Here is a 23,873-nt window from a genome sequence, read left to right as displayed (position 1 = left end):
ATGCATGACTGGTGTGTGTGATCACAGAAAGGTGGCGTGGCTGCTGACTATGCTGTTATTTGAAAATCAGAACAGAGGGCAGCTCTTTTGCCTTTCAAAATAGCTTTATGTCAATTAATAAACTAAAAACGCAGCCCTAGTATATCAGGTTAATCAACAACAACAGCAGCAGCCCTGGCATGTTTGTTTTTAATCTGTGCCCCCTTCACTTTTATACGCAAAACTGGAGGAAGTAATAATGACACCAACACAAAACAATCTGAATAAACCAATCTTGAGTTTGTATTAGTCTCAGGGTTGATACATTCCTAGAATTACAGAGAAAATTCAGTGACAAACCACAGAATTGAATCCATCAAGGGGAGGGGAAAAACCATCCTTGGACAGGGAAGAGGTAAAGAATCTTTGCTACGACAACCCCTTCAAAACTAACAGTCGCAGACATAAATATATGGAGAGATTCCTATAGAGTTATAATTTGGATGCTACAGGAGACATTTTCGGTGGGGGACGGGGAGATGAGATGTTCGCCCTGAGTTACAAAAGATGAGTGCTTAAGGCTACAATCCAGCACACACTTACTTAGGAGTAAACCCCCCACTGAACAAAGCGGGGCTTACTTCTGAGTAGACAGGCCTAGGATTGCGCTGCTGGAAACAAAGAGGACAGCCCCAGCAAATAAGGCTGGGGAGGAAAGGAAGATGATGAGGCCGAAGGAAAGGGTGGAGGGAAACGCAAGGAAAAGTATCGATTGAATTAACACTCAATTATATCCCGCTCAGGAGATGCAGAAAGCTTCCAGCGGTCTCTCATCCAAGCCAGGGGCAGCCGAAGGTTCATTTGACCAGCCTGCACCGGGCACCTCATTCTCTGTGTCACAAAGGATTCTGGGACACGCAGTCTTCTGTTCTGCATCTGGGCTCTGCACGAGAAACCAAGGTTTGCATGCTGCTTCAGAGATGCCTTTTGAACCGGTCCATCTTAGGCAGCTACTAAGCCTGCCTGTACAATCGTGCAGGTCCCTGAGGAAGCCGCACGGAAGGCCCATTGCAGGAGATCTCCGCAGTGCTACAACAAGAAGCAACCCACACGTACAAACAACGGTTCAAATGGCGTTGGAAGTTCAGAAAATAGCAAGAACGATGCAACAAAGGATGCATCAGGATTGCTCCCCTGCTTATCTAGAGTAGCCCCATTTAACCGTAGAGTGAACAGCCCAGGAGCCTGCGTAGGTTCAGCTCAAGTACACTGTGGGTTGAAGGATGAGGACAACACTGTGAACTATTGCTGTGGGTGGTTTAGAGGAGCTTCAGTCTCAATGCATGTGTAAACTGGCTAGTTCTATGTAGCAGCGGTGGGGAACCTCTGGTCCTCCAGATATTGCTGAACTACGTCTCCCATCAGCCACAGTATGAATAGCCAATAGTCCATGGGAATCGTAGTCCCAACAACATCCGGATAACCAAAGCTTCCCCACCCTTGCTCTACATTTTCCAAGGTGGGTCTTGTACACTGTGCTGGAATCTACCCATGTCATGGCTGGTCTCGTCCATGCTACTGAGCTCTCCATCTTACTATGGATATCATGTGGCCAGGAGTTCCACCTGACGCAAGCTGCCACTTTTTCTGCTTTGTCAAGGATCGCACCTCAGCTCACTTGAATGGGTGAGGTAGATGCCAGCACTGGGGAAGAAGTTTAAAATCAAAGCTGTGCCAGGATAAGGGAGATCTGTTTGCTTGTTTGTTTGTTTGCTTGCTTGCTTGCTTGAAATGTATTAGGTAAAACCTAACATCACATTCCTACTCAGAAGTGAGCCCCACTGAATTAAATGGGCCCTGATCCCGGGTAAAGGAAGTCTAGAAATCCAGCCAGGCGGGCGGGGTATAAATAATAAATTATTATTATTATTACTATAGGATTGCAAACAGATAAGAAAAGGATTCATAGCTATAAACAGCATTCAGATATTCAGAAAATGTGTTTTCGTCTAGGTGGGGCAAGTTAAGAGTCTGCTGCCATATATTTCCTGCTTCAGGGAGTTCCACAGATTGTGTTTGTCTTTGAGGATTATTACTTTATCAACTCTACAGCACTTTCTATGGGCAAAGACCTCGACGTGGATTGGTGAGGTAGACGTTGGCACTGAATGACTGAGCAAACCTAAAATGTACAGGGATGAGGAGTATTTTTTTGTTTTTAAATCTAACTAGGAAGCCCCTCTCCCCACAGAAAAAGAAATACAACCAGTAGAAGTCAGAGATACACTGAGGGTGCAGAAATATAGAGAACCTGCTTCACTTAAGATGTGCTGAGTAGATCCTATCTCTTCACACATGTACACAAAAACCCATTTCTGATCATCAGTGTTTTCACCTGAAAGCAGACGGGATGGAACAGTGGAAATGTGAGGTTGGAGAAAAGCTGGTGGGCAGGAGGAGACAGGCTGCCAGCGAAATATCTTGGTTTACTTGATGCCGTGTACCGGGAAGCAAGCATGTCATGGAAGGAGGAAGCAAACTCACATTCAAAGACCTAAAACCACCCTCAGCATCCTGCTAAGTGTGGTCAGAACAGACAACCGACCACATGTGGCAAGCAGGAGGAGATACAGAACGTACCCCAATGAGCCATTCCAGTATGTTGTATTTTCAGGTGATTAAAAAAAACAAATACCTCCTATCTCACTTTATTTCACAAAATCTGTCTGCATTGGAATAGCTCTTATAGGAAATACAAAAAAAAAAAAAAAAAATTGCAGGGGGAGAAAGATGGACTTTGGAAACTAGCCCTCCCACCAGATACAGAAACACACACAGAGAGAGAAACCGTTCCACTTTTTGTACAAGGCCACCTGCTGTCAGCTCCTGGCTAATTCCATGTTTTAAAGGGGGGGGGGGGACTAAGCTGAAGCTATCAAGGTGTTGCTAGGACTTCAATTCCCATCAGCCCCAGCAGGCATGGTCAGGAATGATGGGAGCTGTAGTCCAGCAACATCCAGAGGACCACAAGCTTAGCTACCCTTCAAAGAGACTTGAGCTCATCTGATTCAGAGGGAAAACCAGGGAGGAACGAAGGGAAAAATACCTGAAAAGGAAGAGCCACTGTGTATTTTGCTGGTAAAGAACCTCAAGGGTTTCCCCAACTTGCATTGTTTGCTGCAGCACCTCCCGTTTCGATTTTGCGCATCTGCACAGACCCCCCCACCCTAATAATAATAATGTCCGTAGTATCTTCTCTCCATCGAGGGCATGTCTCCAACCCTGGGCAGACTGAGTTGCCCCAGTTTACCCCTATGTACACCCCACCTTCAGCTTTGACCATCGAACAGGGGGTGGGGAGCGTGACAGAAGACAGAGCATCGCACGTCACACCTGCCTGGTACTGACCAAATCCCACCGAGACAATCCCCCAGGGCTTCAGGGCTGCTCTGCCGTGTGGTTCTGGAGGTGGTGCAGCAATATCGAGCTGCTGCGGGAGATCTTCCCAGGCTCAGAGTGCCCAAAGTATCTGCCCTTCTCCTGCTGTCCATGGCGCTGGCCCAGCACTCCCGCGGCACCCGAGGCTTTCCCCAAATCAAGGTGGAAGTAGGGCTCCGTGGTCTGCAAAGGGTCGCCTAAACTCTGCTTCCCGTCTCCACCACGATCCTTCGGCCGCAGCGATGCGCCCCTTTCAGAGACGTGGTTTTCCCTCTGCAAAAGGACAGCCGAGATCTCTGTGAAGCTCTCCCCGAATTCCAGGGGGCTCCCGGGGTCCCTCTCCTTGCCGCGATTGTTTCTCGGCGGCGGCGTCTGCCGCACGGCCCTGGCTTTCTCCACCGTGTGTTCCATCTGGTGCCGGATCAGAGCCAGCCTCTCCGGGAAGCCCTTCCCGCACTCGGGACACTTCAGCAGCCGCCCCTTTGTGTGGCCGGCCTGGTGGCACGACAAGCCGCCGGCATCCGCAAAGCTCTGCTCACAGTCGTGGCACTTGTAGGGCTTGGTGCTCGGGCGGCGGATGAGGGCAGCCATTTCGGTGGAGACCGGAGGAGGTCTGTCGGCGGAAGAAGCTCTCTTCTGCAGCGGAGCAGCAACCAAGCTGTCTTTGAGCGAGCTGCCACCCAGGGGCCCCAGACCAGGCTCTTCTTCGGGTGCGGTTTGTGAGGCGAGAGCTGAGCTGTCCTGGAGGCCCAGCCCACCCGAAGACGCCTCCTCTTCTTCAGGGATGCTCTCAGGTGTGACACCGCCCAGAGTCTGAGCTTTTGGGTGGATTCTCTGGTGCAAAGTAGGCCTCAAGGGGTCGCTAAAGGGCTGTTTGTCCAGTGGGACACTCTCGTGGGGGCTGGACACCACTTTTTCATCGGAGGGCTGGTCACCAGAGAATATTTTCTGGGCTGTGGTAAAACTTGTGTCAGCAGGCTCCTCCATGGGATGGCTCAGTTGAGTTACAAGATCTGAGTCGGCCTGAGGAGGTTCTCTGCGCATTTCGTCCCCCAAGCTCTTCTGGTGGAGCAAGAGGCCTTCACCTTCCTCAAAGGCCTGGCCACACTCCACACACTTCTCGCAGACGTGTTCCCCCCGGTGCTGAGTGAGGGCCAAAAGGCCCTCAAAGCTCTTCTCGCACTGGGGACATTTGTACAAATCCTCTTCCATATGGGTCGTTCGATGGCGGGAGAGGGCTGCGCCATCGGCAAAGGCCTGTCCACACTTGGAGCAGGTGTGAGGCCTCCGCTGGTGGCTCTGCTGATGGTACTCCAAGGCCGAACTATCCTTGCAGCCTTCCCCATGCTCCAGACAGCCCCACGACGCTTCCCCCTCCTGACGTGGCACGAGAGCCGTCCCGACAGCAAAGCTCTCCCTGGAATCCACACACGCCAGAGTCTTCGGGGATCCTGGGCCAAACAGGAGCTCAGAGTCCTCCTTGCACCTCTCCTCGTGCTCCTCGAGTGCCTGGCTGTCGACAAAGCTCTCTCCGCACGCCCCGCAGATGTGCAGCGAGTGCGCTTCTTGGTGCTGCACCAGGGCCAAGCGGTCCTTGCAGTTCTGACCGCAGACGCCACATATCCAAGATTCATGGTTCTCCTGATGGCAGGCTAAGGCGCCGGAGTCCCCAAAGCTCCTCCCACATTCGGTACAGATGTAAGACGTGTGGCTTTCCTGGTGCTGCGCTAACTTGGCGCCATCTTGGAAGCTCTCCCCGCATATGTTACAGACGAGGGGGACGTGGCCTTTCTGGTGCTGCACGAGTCCGGCTGCATCTTTGCACTCCGGCCCACACATGACGCAAGTGGCGCTGCTCTCCGGGTGCGATGCCGGCGCATGGCTTTCCCCACAGGTTTCCCCCAGGCCCTCTGGCTCTCTGGCACCTCCTTTGCCGCTGCATTTCCCGTCCTGTTGCTGGTGGCGCTGCAGCTCCTCCTCCTGGGCGAAGCGCCGCCCGCAGCCGTGGCAGACGTGGGGCCGCTCCTCCATGTGGATGCGCTGGTGGGTGATAAGGTTGGAGCTCTGGGAGAAGCGCCGCCCGCACTCCTCGCAGTGGTAGGGCCGCTCGCCCGTGTGCGTCCGCCGGTGCTGTGTGAGGTGGGAGCTGCGGACGAAGGCCTTGCCGCAGTCAGGGCAGGCGTAGGGCTTCTCGCCCGTGTGGATGCGCTGGTGGCGGATGAGGGTGGAGCTCATGCCGAAGCACTTGCCGCAGTCGGCACAGCGGTAGGGCTTCTCGCCCCGGTGGATCCGCGAGTGCAGCGTGAGGTTGGAGGCCAGCGAGAAGCTCTGCCCGCACTCCCCGCAGGCGTAGGGGCGGCTCTCGCTGTGGCAGCGCCGGTGCCGCTCCAGCGCCGAACTGAGCCCAAAGGTCTTGCCGCAGTCGGCGCAGCGGTACGGCTCCACCCCCATGTGCAGGCGCTGGTGCTTGACCAGGGTGGCGCCGTGGCCGAAGCGCTTGCCGCACTCCTGGCACTGGTAAGGCTTCTCACCCGAGTGCGTCCGCTGGTGCTGGATGAGCTCCGAGCTCTGGATGAAAGTCTTGCCGCAGTCGTTGCAGCGGAAGGGCTTCTCCCCGGCGTGGATCTTGCGGTGCTTGACCAAGTTGGCACTCTGGGTGAAGCCCTTGCCGCACTCGTCGCACTTGAAGGGGCGTTCGCCCGTGTGCGTGATCTGGTGTTGGATGAGGTCCGAGGAGCGGTAGAAGCTTTTTGGGCACTCCGGGCAGCGGTAGGGCTTCTCCCCCGTGTGGCTGCGCTGGTGTTTGATGAGGTTGGTGCTCTGGGAGAAGGCCTTTCCGCACTCCCGGCACACGTAGGGCTTCTCCCCGGTGTGGGTCCGCTGGTGCTGGGCAAGGTTGGAGCTCCAGGAAAAGGCCTTGCCACAGTCGCCGCAGACGTAGGGCTTCTCGCCCGTGTGCGTCCGCCGGTGCTGCACCAAGTGGGAGCTCTGGGTGAAGGACTTGCCGCAATCAGCGCACGTGTTGGGGCGCTCGCCCGTGTGGATGCGCCGGTGGCGCACCAGCTTCGACCACTGGCTGAACGCCTTCCCGCACTCGCCGCAGGGGTACGGGCGCTCCCCCTTCCCACGTTGCGGGGGGGCCACAGCTGGCGAGTCGTCATCCCCGACGAGGCGCCCAGGCTCCATACATAAAATGCCCTCTTCTTCCTCCTCCTCCTCTTCCTCCTCCGCCTCCTTCAAGGGCTCCATCTTCTCAGCATCACCTGGCAAAGAGGCAAAGAAGGAAGAAGGAATCAGAAATGGGGAGGTCTCAAATAACCTGAAACAAGCAGAAACTTTAATCTGCCAGAGCTCAGCTGTGCAAAGGTTTGGGACGCCACCCACACAGGATTCCCTTCAACATACAAAGCAGCCTCAGAGTACAGGCCCATCTAAAGGTAAAGGTAAAAAAGGTAAAGGTGAAGGACCCCTGGACAGGTAAGTCCAGTCAAAGGTGACTACGGGGTTGCGGCGCTCATCTCGCCTTCAGGCAGAGGCAGCTTGCGTTTGTCCACAGACAGCTTTCCAGGTCATGTGGCCAGCAGGACTAAACCACTTCTGGCGCAATGGGACCCCGTGATGGAAACCAGAGCGCATGGAAATGCCATTTACCTTCCCGCCACAGCAGTACCTATTTATCTACGTGCACTGGCGTGCTTTCGAACTGCTAGGTTGGCAGGAGCTGGGACAGAGCAACGGGAGCTCGCTATGTCGTGGGGATTTGAACCGCTGACCTTCCGATCGGTAAGCCTAAGTGGTTTAGACCACAGTGCCGCCCGCGTCCCTACAAGCCCTTCTATCCCATTTCTAGCCACCCTGGAACTGAGCTTGTTCCCCAGTACTGTTCTGTTTTGGGGAGACCCCATGGGCTTGGTTCTGCATCAGCTCAAGCATTTAACTAATCACCCATTTGGAAGCTAGGAAGGGTATTTTCCTCCCCAGACCAGACAAGTTATTAAATCGGGAAGCTTTCGTTTTATCTTCTACTTGTTGCATGCTACCGTATTTTTCGCACCATAGGACGCACCGGACAATAGGACGCACCTTGTTTTAGAGGGGGGAGAACAAGAAAAAAAAATTCTCCCCCTCTCTGCCCAGCGCCCCTTCTTGTTTTCCCGCTCTAAAACAAGGTGCCGTTTAAGGTCCGTTCAGGCGGCTACCTTGGAAGCCTGGAGAGCGAGAGGGGTCGGTGCACACCGACCCCTCTTGCTCTCCAGGCTTCAGTTCCTTTCGACCTGCTCTTTGGGGCTGGCGGGGGGAAGCCCACCACCAGCCCCAAAGAGCAGCCGGGAGAGGGTTGCAGGGTGCTTCTTTAGCCCCGTGCGCGCTCTCCCGGCTGGAGAGGTGACGTGCGGCTAAAGAGGCTCCTGCCATAGCCGCACGTCACCTCTCCAGCCGGGAGAAGGTCGCGGGGGGCTGCTTTAGCCCCGCGCGTGCTCTCCCGGCTGGAGAGGTGACGCGCGGCTATAAAGGCACCTGTCATAGCTGCGCGTCACCTCTCCAGCCGGGAGAGGGTCGCGGGGCTATGGCGTCTTCGCTCCATAGGACGCACACACATTTCCCCTTCATTTTTGAAGGGGAAAAAGTGCGTCCTATAGAGCGAAAAATACGGTAATTAATACCTCCCACGCAGACTGGCTGCCCCCTTGCAGCTTCCTAGACACACACTAACACACCAACCGGCTGGGCTTTTGGATCCCATCAGTGCTTCATGCACTTGAGTTAATGATGGATGTTGCTGTCATCAAGTCATTCATCACCATTTTATACATTGCCTTTAATTAATATATCTTTTGGTTGTAAAGGACTTGAGACGTTCTTGAATTATGAGCAGTATATAAATGTTGTTGCTCTTAAACGAACGCAAAACACAGATTCTACAACCCCCGCCATCCCTGACCATTGGCCCTGCTGGCCGGGGCTGATGGTATTTGGAGTCCAACAAAATCTGGAGGGCTACAGGCTCCCCACCCTTGTTCCATTAAATGAGGTGAGAGAGCCTGATGGAAGTGGGAGTTGCAGGAAGTCACAATTTGTTGGCTTTTGAGGAAAGGGAAGATTTCACAAGAGTGAAATCCTAGAATTCAAGAAACAACCTGGGAAGAAAAGGGGGGTATGGCGGGGGAAATCTAAACCTTTGGAAGGAGAGGGGGGAATACGTGTTGCAATTGATATGAATGGGAGAGAGGGGTGGGTCTTGAGCCCTCCAATCCCAGATGAACAGCATGAGAGGGATGATGTTATAGACCTTATATCCCCTCGTTTCAAGACAAGTCATTCCGCTTTCATCTTTCCCACCTGCATGGGTGATTCTCAGGGTCTCCCCTTCCTCCAAAGTTCCAGGTCCGTCAGGATCGCTTGCCTCCTTTGTTCCATCCATGTGGGATGCTGCGGCAGGAGCATTTTCTAGGGGACCTGCAGACCCAAGAGTGAAAAACAACAGGCTAAGTCCATGCGCCTTACCCGAGATATTGAAAAATCTCCTTTCTATCAGGGTCAACAGCGCTAAGCCATATCAGTCGCTTTCAGGCCGTGTGCTGGGGAATCCTGCGGTTCCTCTACTTAATAAGAGATCAGTACCAGTGAAAGGCAGCTCACTCCCTGGTGCCAATCATCCCCTGATCACAGACAGCTGCAAGCAAACAAGAGTGTTTGGAACTCGCTCCTGCAGGAAGCATTGATGGCCAACTTGAGATGGCTTTTAAAGAGGACTAGACAAATTCACCGAGAAGGGGCTGGTAGCCATGATGAGCTATGCCCATAAGCAGGATGTAGTTGCACTCTCCCCATAAGCAGGACGTAGTTGCACTCTCCCCATAAGCAGGACGTAACTGCACTCTCCCCATAAGCAGGACGTAATTGCACTCTCCCCATAAGCAGGACGTAGTTGCACTCTCCCCAAAAACCCGACGTGATTGTACACTCCCACCTGAAATTCTCTCAAGACTGATCCTGCAGGTAACATGTTGCCAGCATAGCTAGTGGCATGATTCTGGCATCTACGTGCACGTCTTTAAAAACAAAAAGTTACATGCACCGCCCAAAAAAGACTGGGGAACATTAGCTCCATAGGTGAAACCCACTACCCAGCATCCTGTTCTCTGCCAGCCCAGCCCATAGAGAGGGGGCACTGAACATTCCTAGGTCCAAGCGATTCCTGGCTCTCCAGTTGCTAACCAAAAAGCGGGGGAGTAGCAGCTGTGGCAATGGCTCGCTCAGGCTGGTTCAAAAATATACAAAACAGCAATGCACACAATATAGCATTCACACCTCCAGTTGGTTCCACTATAGCACAGCAGAATGCAAAAAGCTTGTTTTTATATTTATAAATATAGATATCAATCCAGAATTTAAAGCGAACATGGACCCAACGCTCATGTGATTCTTTGCCCCATCAGTCACAGGAACAATGGCACAGCCAAGCAAACATTGCTGTTTTTACTTGGGACAATCTTTGAGATTTGTTGCCCCAGTTTCAAACCCTTATCACAAAGACGCCAACAAGCGAAGGGACCCAGCGCAGCAGAGGGTCTGTGCAAAACGGGGAAGCCACCAAGGACCCAGACAGCTCTACCACCTTAGCAAAGACACGCATGCGAGTGACAGGTCCTGCTTCTGCCTTTGTCTCTAGAGGCTACTACGAAACTCAGCCTTGGCAGCTGGGAACTGCCAGCGAACGCCCACTTGAGAGAGGACCAAGTCCAGATACAAAGTCCTCACTCGCTGGTTCCTTAGCAAGAGCCATGTGCTCTTAATTTACGCTGCCCTCGTGATGGGGACTGGCCACAATTTGCAAAGGGGGGGAAGTGGGGAAAAGAGAAAACAATAATAATCAATTAAACTCAGGGAAGTGGGCAGATTCCAAACTAGTTGCAAGTATGAAGTGCATACAAACAGACACTTTAGCACTGAAGGTGAAAGCCACATCCACACAATACATTTAAAGCACCGCTATACCATTTTAAACAGTCCCCACGCCCACACCCCGAATCCTGGGAACTGTCATTTGTTAAGGGTGCTGAGAATTGATAGGGGACCCCTATTCCCCCTCACAGAGATGCAATTCTTTTTGAGTCAGACTCTTAGTCATAGCTGTCAACTTTTCCCATTTTTTAAGGGAAATCCTATTCAGAATAATAGGATTTCCCTTAAAAAAAGGAAAAAGTTGACGGCTATGCTCTTAGTTCATTAGCACGAGTGGGGTGCATGGCTTACTCTGACCCAGGCCCAAAGCCAAGGTATTGCCCAGCCCTGCTAGATTCCCCATCCCCACACACAGGCCAGCATTGAGCCTGGGACCACGCCTGCATGCAAACCACTCGCTTTGCCACTGAGCAGTGGGCAGCTGGCTGAGCCAGAGATCGGCTGCATCTTAACCACTCGTCCTGGCAGATCTTGCTCCTTACTCAGGAATAAGTCCCATTGGACATGGTGGCACTTCCTTCTGCGTAAACAAAGTTTAGGATTGTGCTGCACAGGTTTATCTCAGCTAAAGAGTTGTGCGATGGGCTTCGCAAATGTCCAAAGAGCTCCCTTTCATTTTTTTTAAATAAAAAAAGCCAAGGAACCTGTGGCCCTCTGGACATTGCTGAACTAATTCTGGCGGACCACATGGGCTATCCCTGTACATACTCTGAAATGCATTGGTCACTGACTTTTACTGCTGATCTTATGTTAATGCAAAACTTGTTAATGAAAACTACTATCCACACAAACCTGCCCGAGTTCTGAGATCTTCAGGGGAGACCCATCTCTCGGTTCCGTCACGCTCACAGGCAGCAGGGCCTTCTCGGTGGCTGCTTCCAGACTTTGGAACTCCCTTCCTAGAGAAGTTAGACTGGCTTCCTCCTTGTCCTTCTGTCAGCAGGTGAAGACTTTCTTGCTCCAGCAAGTGTTTGGGAACCGACTGCTTTTAATAAGGGGGCCGGTGCCGTGCTGTTTTTGTTGCAACCGTCTGTATGCTTTTAATATATCTTAGAGACAAAGAGAGTTTTCATTATACTAATGTTTAATTGTTTTTCATGTTTTTTTCCGTATGTTTTTAGCTGTTCTTATTTTATCTGTAGCCCACGCAGAGTCCCTGCCAGGGGAAATGGCAGGATATAAATAAATATAACTATCATTATTATTATTATTTGGGGAAAGCAACAGAAGAATTGTACAAGGAGGATCAGTGGACTATACAGAGTTAGGGGGTTAATAGATGATGATTCACAGCTAAGGAGCAGAAAAGGTTGTGTCCCTTCTTTTGGCATGAGACAACCCTGGTTTTAGCACCCCACACTGTGGTTCTCTGTCCACAACTGCTTCAGAAGACACACACACAAACGCTCCTCACCCGCTATATTTCACAAAGCTTAATGCAGAATAAATGGCACTTCCCCTTGTTCTCATGGTTAGAATCAACAAAGCAGATCAGGAACGCTTCTTCATCTACTAAATGTGCCTTGCCGAGCAAATACGAAAATCCCTCTCTCCGGCTGCAATCCTATGCACGCGTACTTTGGAGTAAACCGCGCTGGAACCCGAGGGCTCGGATCGCGTCGCTAACTCCCCTCCCCAGGCTACGACAAGGAGATCGAAGTGATCTGAAGTACAACGCTGCCGATCTCCCGGTGCCAGCCCACTAAATAATGACCTATGTTTTGATCCTTTGCAAAAACAAAAACAAAAGCAAAATCCCTGCATTTGGCCTGTCCACACAACCGCCAGCGCCAACCCCCGTCTCTTTTGTTTGCGAAATAAAAAATTAAAAAATAGAAATGCACCCATTTCCCAGCTCTTGCAAGACACCCTAAAACTCACCATCGCAACTGCCGCTGCCTCAGAGGTCTGCAGCTCTGGGGAGATCTTGCCCCCACGGGGACCCCCCCTCCCCATAAGGCCAGGGGAGCCCCCCGCCCCGAACTCCCTGTGCACTGCAGTAACCCTGTCTCCGCTCACCAGCCACCAGGGCTCAGGGTGACTGGGAGGGAGCGAATCAGAGGAAGTTCCCTCCTCTGCACTGTCCCCCTCTTCCGCTGCTTGAAGGCAGGGAATGGAAAGGAGAAAGAGGAGGCATTCTCTATGGTGGTTAACCATTTCCATTTAAAGAGGCAGCTGGCCGGGGCTGGGGCTCCTGGCTTGCTTTCTGGGACGGAGCAGGCTCAGGGAGGAATCGCTTGGCTGCAGCTCCGGGAAGGCGCATTGCGCCCTCGTGGGCGCATTCGATTTCCAAGGAGCGCAGTGGATTTGGGGAACCAGGATTCCCAGATCAGCTCGGCGCTCCTCTGCAAAGCGGTCCAGAGCAATAAGCACCGGGAGCCAAAATGCCCCAACCCCCTTCCTCTTTTTTGTATATAAATTTTACGAAGTTTTCTGATTTACAATTTAAGATACTCATTTTCCTTAAGACATCAATGACTTCCCTTCTTCTCTTTCCATGGTTCATTCTACATATCATAAATCCCTGCGTATTTTACAAAAAATATACCATTCAGTATTCCATTATTACATCCATCAAAACTGATTTACACTGCTGAATTTATCTTAATACTGCCAGCGTTTTCAGCTATACACAATTATTTCCCATATATTCAATAAACGTTATCCAATCTTCTTTGAACGTATGTTCTTCTGGTTCTCTTATTCTATGTGAGTTGTGCATATTTCTCTCTTCTTCTTTTTACAGATGCAAAGGACTCGTTTACAAAGCTTTAATACCTCCTGGGGCGAAATATTTAATTTGTGGTCCTTCTTTCCCATCTGGTGGGAGAAAGCTGCTCCTGTTGGATTTCTGGCTGCCGTGGGGAATTTGGGAGGGTGAGGTGGTAGCCCTATTGTGGGAAAGGGCAAGAGGTTGAAACTGCCCACCACCAGAGAGAGAGAGAGAGAGAGTCCTAAGGGTGTGGAAGCAGTTTGTGGTTCTTGGAATTAGCACGGTGTTTCCCCAGGCTAATGAAGAAATTATTTTTTAATCAAGCAATCAGACCAACACAAGCGCTCCTTGAGTGCGTTTAAATTGTTTAATTAGCCGGTAGGCAGCCTTGCTTGCTCACTGTAGTCAGGCAGGTTGATTTAAGGAAAGCGATGACAGCTGGGATTTCCCAGACCAAAAGACAAAATCCACAGATTTCCTTTGAACATCCCTTCGCCCAGTTCCATGTGCAAAATGAAGATGCCACGTGTGCTAAGCAGGGTCTTTATTGCAGTTGCCCCAAAGATTTGGGAAGATTTTAATGTCTGGTGTTTCATTGTGTTTTTATATTCTGTTGGAAGCCTGCCCAGAGTGGCTGGGGCAACCCAAATGGGTGAGGTATAAGTAATAAATTTCTTAAGATGATTATGATTAACCTCCTGGAGTTGGGTGATGATATTGCCATTAATCTGCTATTGTTGGTCCTGTGTGTTCTAATCATATTTTAATTTGACCATTTTATTCTTGTTACATCTGTTTAGTTTACTGTGTTATGGCTACTGCTATTAATTATAATTTTAATTTCTTACCCACCCTTCGTCCTCAGGTCTCTCGGGGGGTTAAAACACAACATTAACAGCAGCTTAAAGACTTATTATTAAAAAAATACAACCACATAACATAGGGTGGGACCTGAAAATATACACTTCATGTATCAAAGGCCAGGGTAAAGAGATGCATCTTCAGCATTCGCCCCGAACTGTATAAAGAAGTTGCCAGATAGCTGCACCTCTGTGGAGAGGGAGTTCCACAACTTAGGGGCTGCCACAGAGAAGGCCCTCTCCAGGCCCACCAGCCTGAGCTTCTGAGGGTGGCAGAACCACCAAGAAGGTGGGCTTTTAGGTATATGGGGACAGTCCAGGATTCACAGAAGCCATCCCAGTTTCTGATTTGATCCTGGAATGTCCAGCTTTTCCTTAGGACATCCCTTCATCAGACTTCATCAGACCCTTCATCAGTATTGCTTTTGTACCTGCATCCTAGCTGAAGGGTATGCATGCATACATCTCGGCTGATTATTAAAATCTTTGTTGTTGTTTAGTCGTTTAGTCGTGTCCGACTCTTCGTGACCCCATGGACCAGAGCACGCCAGGCACTTCTGTCCTCCACTGCCTCCCGCAGTTTGGCCAAACTCATGCTGGTAGCTTCAAGAACACCATCCAACCATCTCGTCCTCTGTCGTCCCCTTCTCCTTGTGCCCTCCATCTTTCCCAACATCAGGGTCTTTTCCAGGGAGTCTTCTCTTCTCATGAGGTGGCCAAAGTATTGGAGCCTCGGCTTCACGGTCTGTCCTTCCAGTGAGCACTCAGGGCTGATTTCCTTAAGAATGGATAGGTTTGATCTTCTTGCAGTCCATGGGACTCTCAAGAGTCTCCTCCAGCACCATAATTCAAAAGCATCAGTTCTTCAGCGATCAGCCTTCTTGATGGTCCAGCTCTCACTTCCATACATCACTACTGGGAAAACCATAGCTTTTACTACACGGACCTTTGTTGGCAAGGTGATGTCTCTACTTTTTAAGATGCTGTCTAGGTTTGTTATTTAATTAGATTAAAATCTAATTGCATATAATTAAGAACAACGAAGCATGGAAAGACGTGTTGGTCCCTGTGAAGAAAACCCTTTCTGCATGTTCATATAGGGGTAGCCAACATGGTGCCCTCCAGATGTTGAACTCCAACTCCCATCAGCCACAAGCTGCGTGGCTAATGGTCAGGAATGATGGGAGCTGTAGTCCACAAAATCTGAAGGGCTACCCATTATGAATTCATGGAAATACCTGTCTGAGGGAGGGCAGATAACTCCAGAGAAACCTTGCACTGTATGTAACAGTGGAGAACAGACCCAAAGTTTATGGAATAGGAGAGCCCCAAGGCTCAAACCGTGCCGAGACGGCAATCCTGAAGTTCAGTAAATAAGAGATGTACACCCAGGTGTGCCCATAAGTCTTTATTACAAGCAAGTGAAAGAGGCACAAACTGGTGAATGAGATAACTCAGTTATGCTACATTCTTAATCGAGGGATGTCTCTCATCCCTGGGGAACAGGAAGCAGACGTCCATTCTGTTCCTTCTCAGTGTTTTCGCATCAACATCTTGAAAACAGCTTGATTGCTCAAGAATCTGTGAAGGCGTGTTTCAGCTGCTCTAGCTCTCCTGCTGTTCACAAGAGAGGTGTTTTCCTCTAGAAAGGGCTGCCCACCTACCTTACCCAGCATACTGAAAAGCTAATTTCTACCTCTCTGAGAGAAAGTGAGGCATTGACAGGCTCAGAGGGCTGCCCTCTCTAACCCAGTTGGCTCTCGGTTCCCTGTTCTGGAACCAGTGACAAAACACAGGAGAATCAGGCTAACTCTGCAATTCCCAACATGGTGCCTGTGGGCACCACAGCGCTCTCAAACAACACCCTTGCTGCTCCCAGCCGCTCCCAGTTCTCAATGATTTTATTTTTTCTTGTGATTTGGTTTGTTGGAAGTTGTTGCGTTTTGCAGAGCGTCACCTGCTTTTGTGTTTTATTTGTTTGCAGATGTGTGCAGGTGTTCTACCTTTTTTCTGGAGGGGATATCATTATGAGGATTGCCGATTCTTCTTCTGTGAAATGGGCATTTTGTGAAACCCGCAACAGTTTCTTAGATTTCCAAACGTGTCCCCCCCCACTCTAACTAGTAGGATTCACTGCCTTTCTCAGACTTGGGGAAGGAATCAAGAATGCCAGCCTTTCTCTTAAAAGCCTATTCTCTCAGAGGTTCCCTTTCCTCCTGGTGTATGTCCTCGGGACAAAGCTAGAAGTAAAGAACAATGCTTCCTCACAACGTTTTGTCTTCGCCTCAAGGGCAGAGTGAAGAACAAGGGCCCTCTTCTCAACCAGAAACAATTATGTTTATCTCTTTGGCAAGAGGAGGTGGGCACAGGGGTAGTTTTAGCAGGTGCAGGGCATGTGGAAGATTTGCTTGCCAGAAAGCAACTATTTGACAGAGAATAAAATAACTAAAGCGAAAAATTCAGAGACTAGTGCTTGGGATTTTTCCCTCCTAAAAGTGAAGGGTGAAAGAATGTTTAGAAGGCAGCAATTAAATGTAATTACCTTTGGAAAGCTGAAGATCAGTAGTTGAAACTCTTCCAAGAACCAATTGCAACTAAAAAAACAACATATCATTTATGCCAGCATTTCAAACAAAAGAAATCACTGGAGTGATTACCAGTATGTCCTTAAAATATATGTACTGAGTCCACAGTACATATTGGCCCAAATCCAGTTACTAGGCTTCCCCGCAAATCTGGGAGTATAGGATACTGAACTCAATGGGATTTACTTCTGAATGACATTTAGAGGATTGCAGTGGAAATTCTACTAAAATCAATGCCATGGATTAAGGGTTACGTAGCATATGCGTCCCATTGAATGTGCAGGCCAATCCTATTCATGTCTACTCAGACCGCATTCGCACAACACATTTCAAGCACTGTAATGCTGCTTTAAACAGTTGTGGGTTCCCCCAAAGAATTCTGGGAGCTGCTGTGTGTTACAGGTGTCAAACGTTGTTAGGGAACCCCCTATTCCCCTCACAGAGCTACAATTTCCAGAGATCCCTTGAAGAGGGTTTGATTGCTAAAGGAGGGGAACGGGAGGCAACCTAGCAACTTTCAGGACGCTTAACGAACTACAGCTCCCAGCATTCTTTGGGGGAAGCCATGGCTGCTTAAAGTGGCATCAGAACATTTTAAGTGTGTGGTTTGAATGTGAGGTAAGCTCCATTCAGTTCCAGAGAGACATGCAGCTGAATAGCGTACATATTTATTCAGAAGAGAACACGGCTAAGATCAACCATGCAGCCTGATACGGCAGTGATTCACAATTAGCTAAGTACCGCAGAACCCCTGTTTTTCAAAAGCAAAGCCACAGACCTCCTACTTTTGAAATTTTTGATATTTCCATGGTAGTTTTTGTTACGTGAATGGTGCCACGGACCCCTTGGGTGGGCTTCGTGGACCCCCTGGGGTCTGCAGCCCACCAGCAGGGAGCCACTGCTATACAGAAATTAGCTACACCAAGCCCAAATGAAATCAATAAGCCCACCAAAATCTCCCCAGGATCAAGCTGTCTTTAACAACTGAATTTAATTTGACAGGAACTGTTGGGTTGTATCCAATTATTAGTTATTCCCAGAGTAGACCCAAAGAAATGAATGGGCATGATTAGGTCCATTAATTTCAATGGGTTTATTCTGGGTTCTACGTTGGTAGAACTCAATGTAGGGAAATTAATCAACAATACTAGAACTATTTAAAATGTACTCTTGCTTCTCTCCTAACTGTATAAAATAGTATTATATGTGTGCCAACCGAATTAGACATAATGTATTAATCATTCTAGAGGTCTACACAGGTCCCACTATCCGAATACAATGCATTCTCAGGAAATTATTCGTTAGGTGAGTATTTGCACAACGAGTCAATAATTTCCATTGATTCCTATGGGGAAATTTCTAATGTGTTCCCAACCATGGAACTTAAGAGTTCAAAATTACAAAAGAACAAAAAGAAAAAAACAGGAAAACCCTCTGAAATCCTACAAAAGGCAAATATCTGTCTGATTTCTCCCCCTTTTTTTCTCCCCTGCCACCATGGTTTCTGGCAAAACAACCACGGACCAGCAAAACACCAAAAAAGTAAGACTCGTTTAAGGCAACTTTGTTCTGCACACAGGTCTGGCTGTTTGGCTACCTGAATCTGCAGTGTGTATGACGAGTTTGGGTACAAATTCCTCATTTTGGGATAAGTGAATTTTCAAATGAGTATTTGGATAGCGGGACCTATGTATTTTTAGATTTACATTTTACATTTAGCTCTGAATGCCACGAACTACTGCAGCAGTTTTCCATTTTCCTCAGCGATTTCCCCCTAAGTTGATTAAAAATAAATAAATCAGAGGTTTTATATCTTGGAACAGGAATTAATTGGAGATGTCATGTCCTACTTATAGATGAAGTGCTCTAGAAGGGCCATGAAGAAATCAGTGACAGTAAAAATGACAGGATTATTGGAGGGAAGAGTGCCTCCAAAGAGGAACATTTCCTCTTCTGCCCCTTGTACACACATGTTAATATTAGGGAGCATTTCTGAGGAAAAAAGATGTTCCCTGAAGACAAACATACAAGAGGTTATGAGGAGAATATTCTTGTCTTCAACTTTCCACCTATTTAAAATGTCCCTCACACAGGATTTTCCTTTTCCTCTACACCATGGGTAGGCAAACTAAGGCCCAGGGCCCAATCGCCTTCTAAATCCAGCCCTAGGACGGTCCAGGAATCAGCATGTTTTTACATGAGTAGAATGTGTCCTTTTATTTAAAATGCATCTCTGGGTTATTTGTGGGGCATAGGAATTCGTTCTTCTTTTTTTCAAAATATAGTCTGGCCCCTCACAAGGTCTGAGGGACAGTGGACCAGCCCCCTGCTGAAAATGTTTGCTCTACTACATGAGCCTGCTTTCTTCTGACCCTAATTTCCGTATCCACACCTTCTATAATTCAAAATGGCCACGCCACTTATGAAACAGCTGCCCCACTCCCTCTGCCACACCATTCTCCAAAGCAGCATTATGATGCTACAGGACCTAAGTACCATTTTTGCCCACCATCATTTCCTCAGAATTCCCTCCACCTTATAAGCCTCTGCTATTCCACTCAGCCTCATGCCAAATTAGTCATACTCCATGTTCCACTGTGAAAGAACCATTCGCCATTCAAGTCTCATCCCCTGCTGAAAGTACCAACTTGTTCCTCTTTGCTAATGTAGCTGCTTCTCCTGCAAGACCAGCAGCTGAGGCCCCTCCCCTGAAATGCGCCTTTTGGTGCCGCGTGTACTGCAGGAGGTATCGGAAGCGCTTCCCGCATTCCTGGCACGCGTACGGCAATTCCCCGGTGTGGATACGCTGGTGTTGCATGAGAGCCGAGCTCTGGCAGAAAGCCTTCTCGCAGCGTGGGCACTGGTACGGCCTCTCGCCGGTGTGGATGCGCCGGTGCTGCGACAGCGCCGAGCTGTGCCCGAAACGGCGCCCACAATCCTTGCAAGCGTACGGCCTCTCGCCAGTGTGGACCCGCTGGTGCTCCAACAGCTTGGAACTCTGGGAGAAGCCGTGCCCACAGTCCTCGCATCGGTACGGCCTCTCGCCGGTGTGGACCCTCTGGTGTTGCGCCAAGTGCGAGCTCTGCCGGAAGCTCTTCCCACAGTCGCTGCAGATGTAGAGGGTTTGGTGGCGGAGCTGCGGGGCCGCCCCATTTTGGTGGGTCTTTTGATGCAGTGCCAAATGTGCCCTCTGGCTAAAGGTGCGCCCGCAATCTGGGCAGCGGAAGGGGCGTTCACCCGTGTGGACTCGGCGGTGCTGCAAGAAGTGCGAACTGACGCTGAAGGTCTTCCCGCAGTCCTGGCACTCGAAGGGCTTTTCTCCGGTGTGGACCCTCTGGTGGCGCAGCAGGGTGGAGCTGAGGCCAAAGGACTTGCCGCAGTCCATGCACTCATAAGGCTTCTCCCCGGTGTGGGTGACGTAGTGCTGGATCAGAGTGGAGCTGAGCGAAAAGGACTTGCCGCATTCCTTGCACCGGAAAGGGCGCTCCCCGGTGTGGGTCCGCTGGTGCTGGGTGAGGGAGGAGCTCTCGGAAAACGTCTTGCCGCAGGCGCGGCAGGCGAAGGGGCGCTCTCCAGTGTGCACCCGCCGGTGGTTCAGCAAGTTGGAGTTGCGGTTGAAGCACTTGCCACAATCGGGGCATTTGTACGGTTTCTCTCCCGTGTGGATGATCTGATGCTGGATAAGGGTGGAGCTGAGGGAAAAGGACTTTCCGCAGGTGCCGCAGTTGTAGGGTCTCTCCCCCGTGTGGACCCGCTGGTGCTGAATGAGGTTGGAGCTCCGGCCGAAGCACCTGCCGCAATCGGGGCATTTGTATGGTTTCTCGCCCGTGTGCGTCCGCTGGTGCTGGAGGAAGGTCGAGCCCCGGGTGAAGCATTTGCCGCAGGCGGCGCACTTGTAGGGCTTCTCTCCGCTGTGGATACGGCGGTGCTGGCCCAAGATGGAGCTGGTGCCAAAGCATTTCCCACATTCGGGGCACCTGTACGGTTTGTCAGGCGCAGAAGGAGAAACGGGCGAGGTGGCCGTGAGGGACGATTCACGGTTGACGTCCCGTTGACTGGTGCTAATGTTGAAGTCTCGATCACCATCGCTGACATCCAAGCAGAGAACACTGTCCTCTCCATCGTCCACATCAGAAACAAAGTCCTCAGCGGAATCTCCATCTGCTTCCCCCTCCACCTCTGGAGAGACACTTCGGGTTCCTTCCACATCTGTGTGGGAAGCTTGATTAGGGCTTCTACCCGTATCTTGGTTAATGTCACCGTCCACATCAGAAGACAAATTTTGGGCACCCTCCTCATCTAGATAGACATGCAAATCATTCGCCCCAACTAAATCCCCATTGGCTTGTGGAGGATCATTCCAGTTGCTGCCACAAGTTTGCTTACATTCTGTGTTTGAGTGCAACTTGATTATTTTCTTGATCTCGTCAATGTCCAACTCTGGGTGGGATCTCTGTTCTCCTTCAGCGTCCAAGCCATCACGACACCTGCTACGGACGTCTTGTTTGGGTACATTTTGTAGCCCAGCTTGGTATCTGGTATCCCCACCACCTTCCAAACCATCAATAAGGTGTTTGCTCTCAGCACAGCAACTACCCTCATAGCATCTCCCGTACATATTGACTGAAACGCCCACGTTGCTGGGAATGGTGTGCAGTCACAACTGTAGGATGACGTTCCTCATCGCATTGATGCACCTCACTGAAAGACAGGCACAAGGTACCACTGAAGATCTCCTGGAATCGGGGTGGCCATTTTCTTCTTTCATTAAAGGAGCAGCATATCCCTCACACATGGTCTGCAGGCAACGAGAATGAAAGGAATCAAAAAACTAAGCTCACATTCTTGCCTTGGTAAATGAGCAGGGTTAGTGTGCAAATTCTGCACCAAGCAGCTCAATTCCTGTACCAAGGTGACCCAGAGGAAAACTTGCTCTTTCAGATAAAGATATACATCAGGGATGGGGGAACCTGTGGCATTCCAGGTGTTGCTGGACCACAACTGACATCAGCCCTAGACTCTAGAGAGCCACCACAGGTTTCCCACCTCTGAAATATTAAAGATGCACTTAATAGAACTTTGCAGTTGGTCACAGATCTGGCTCAGAAGCACAGTTTATGGTCTTTTCTCTGTGGGTCCAAATCTGGGGCAGGGCTTTCTTGGTGGTGGCTCCAGTTGTCTAGAGCTCACTTCCCATGGTGTGGGGGAGGGGACCCAAACATCCCATCACTGCAGACTGAAAAAAGGAGACAGAAATGTGGTATAAATAGAAATAAATTATTTCAATCACTCACATTGTTTTAAAAAAGAAGCTGGGATAGTTCAGTTGGTAGAGCATGAGACTGCGAATCTCAGGGTTGTGGGTTCGAGCCCCATGTTGGGTAAAAGATTACCGCATTGCAGGGGGTTGGACTAGATGACCCTCAGGGTTCCTTCCAGTTCTATGATTCTATTATTTTTAGCATTTCTTATATAGCTGATTTCTTATTTTAGTACTTGTTTGAAATACATCTTGAAATACGTCTTCAAACAAAGCATAAGAACTGTGTATACTACATATAAGAGTCCCCTGGCTCTCAAATGTTTCTAGTGCTACTCTGCTGCTGAATTTGTTGAATCTCCTGACCTGGAAATGGATGGCGAAGGAATCAGAGAATAGTTCCTCATAGGCCAGGACTCCCTCACTAGGCTGCTGACATCTCTCACAGCCTCTGGCTGCAGTGGCAGATTGCAGGGGAAGCAGAAGCATTATAAACCTCACCCGGTCCTTGGATGTTGTAACTGCAAAAGTTACAATTCACCAAAAACAGCTTCTATTGTTTCTACCAGACTGCAATGTCCTCCTTGCTTAATCTCACTGCATCTGTCACTCACAGCTATACAGGTCAATGGATCCGCATGGCATATTCCTACCATATATAGAAAGGCAATCTCACAGTGAACTTTGGTTCTCCGTGCAGATGGAAAACAGGGTTAATGGAAAAGAGATCGTTCTCCTCTATGCTCACAGAATCTTCACACCTCAGAAGCACATGGTAATCACACCACAGTCACTACAGATGCTCAACCTCTGTGTCCTACAATTGCTAGCATGAATTTGGAATTATTTGAAGAATTCATGCCGTTCACAGATTGGCAGAGGTGGGGGGGGGGCAGGGAAATTTTATTATTTTAAAAAATAAAAGAAACCCACTCTTTGATCACCCTAAATTGAACCTATGACAACATGTGGCAAAAGGAATTTTGAGAGACAGAACACAACCTGCAGCATGCAGAATCCAGAATGGGAGAAGACCCTTCCTGCGGCGAAAACATGGACAAAATGTACAAGTGCCCACAAAACCTTTAATTGCCCATGTGTGCCTAAATGGGGAAGAGGATGGGAGCCAGAGTCTCTTCCAGCAGGTGTTTATATAAAGATACATGTGCATACAGACATAACGTCCACATATTATGTTTTCCCTGTGGGAAATGCAGGTGTTTTCTGTAGAAAACGTGCAGGGTTGACACTTTCCTTAGTAACATTAGATGAGGAATAAAGGAAAGGACGGGATTGAAAAGGAACGATGAAATCAGAAATCCATTGTAATTACCAAAAAAGGAGAAAACTCCAAGAGAAAATGAACCAGATCTCTGATTTCTTCAAAGCATTCGGTCCCCCTCCCCTTATACGAAACTTTTGCCCTCTGCCTTTCCCCCCTGCAATTATTTTTGCGCCTCTGACTCACCCAACGCGCCCCCGAGTGTGGCTGCAGATCGCTCTCCTTTGTTGATTGAGGAATCTTCCCTCTGAGCCCCCAAACCTCTTATGTGTCCCTAGGTGGGAAGGGGAGGGGGCGAAATTGAGCTTGAAACAGGAAGAAGTCCATCTCTTATTACCTTCCCCCAAATTCCTCGCTGGGGAGAAATCTAGCAGCAACAAAAATCAGTTCCTCTATGATTCCTTTAACTCTTCCTGCCCCAGATTGCATTTCGGATTTAAAACGGTGACTGACCATTCCTCCAGAAGGGGGCTACATTTGCACCAGGATTCAGGCCACAGTTTGTTTGTTTGTTTGTTTGTTTGTTTGTTTGCTTGCTTGCTTGCTTGCTTGCTTGCCTGTCTCGTTTGTTTCTTCCTGACAGAGGTGTGATGCATTTAGCAGATGCATTTCATGCAAGGATTCAACAGGTGATGGGGAGGTTAGTTTGCAAGTTTTTAATCTTGTTGCTGAGCGCCCTGAGACAGCATCTGTGCTGAACGCTTGCTGGGTAGACATTCAGAAAATAAGTTGATTAAAGAAACCCAAGCTATCCAAATCTCTGCCTTTCATGAGTTTTTAATAGTGCAGGAGT

The 23,873-nt window shown here is 49.5% G+C and overlaps 2 protein-coding genes across 4 annotated transcripts; both read right to left on the bottom strand.

Annotated features, from left to right (window-relative positions):
* Nucleotides 1-258: 258 nt before the first annotated feature.
* Nucleotides 259-12,436, bottom strand: LOC308460275 (uncharacterized protein). 3 transcript variants are annotated; one of them, XR_013978524.1, is made up of 5 exons: nucleotides 12,262-12,436; nucleotides 11,173-11,429; nucleotides 8,755-8,871; nucleotides 1,787-6,680; nucleotides 259-1,756 (listed from the first exon to the last, which is right to left on the bottom strand). XR_013978524.1 is itself a non-coding variant. In XM_080976414.1 (4 exons), exons 3-4 carry the CDS (start codon nucleotides 8,834-8,836, stop codon nucleotides 3,418-3,420), a joined length of 3,345 nt encoding a protein of 1,114 aa, XP_080832540.1. In that variant the 5' UTR covers nucleotides 8,837-8,871; nucleotides 11,173-11,429; nucleotides 12,262-12,436; the 3' UTR covers nucleotides 259-3,417. The 3 variants fall into 3 exon arrangements, 2 of the variants coding, with proteins under 2 accessions (XP_080832540.1, XP_080832541.1); XM_080976414.1 differs by having other exon boundaries at nucleotides 259-6,680; XM_080976415.1 differs by lacking the exon at nucleotides 11,173-11,429 and having other exon boundaries at nucleotides 259-6,680.
* A 4,754-nt stretch (nucleotides 12,437-17,190) lies between these two features.
* On the bottom strand, nucleotides 17,191-21,156 carry LOC308461762 (uncharacterized protein; the record flags this gene model as incomplete). The annotated part of the gene is made up of 1 exon (XM_080978901.1): nucleotides 17,191-21,156. One exon carries the CDS (start codon nucleotides 21,154-21,156, stop codon nucleotides 19,156-19,158), a length of 2,001 nt encoding a protein of 666 aa, XP_080835027.1. The 3' UTR covers nucleotides 17,191-19,155.
* Between the last annotated feature and the right edge of the window lie 2,717 nt (nucleotides 21,157-23,873).

Source organism: Podarcis pityusensis (assembly GCF_964106645.2).
Source record: "Podarcis pityusensis genome assembly, chromosome: 13".
Classification (NCBI taxonomy): domain Eukaryota; kingdom Metazoa; phylum Chordata; class Lepidosauria; order Squamata; family Lacertidae; genus Podarcis; species Podarcis pityusensis.
The sequence above is the reverse complement of the archived record's forward strand: the minus strand, read 5'-3'. Positions and strand labels throughout refer to the sequence as shown.

Excerpts from the sequence above, each read along its gene's own strand:
- LOC308460275 (XM_080976414.1), bottom strand. The coding sequence starts at position 8,836 with ATGGATGGAACAAAGGAGGCAAGCGATCCTGACGGACCTGGAACTTTG. Across the intron at positions 6,681-8,754 it reads CCTGAGAATCACCCATGCAG|GTGATGCTGAGAAGATGGAG; the intron begins GTGGGAAAGATG and ends CCTCTTTGCCAG.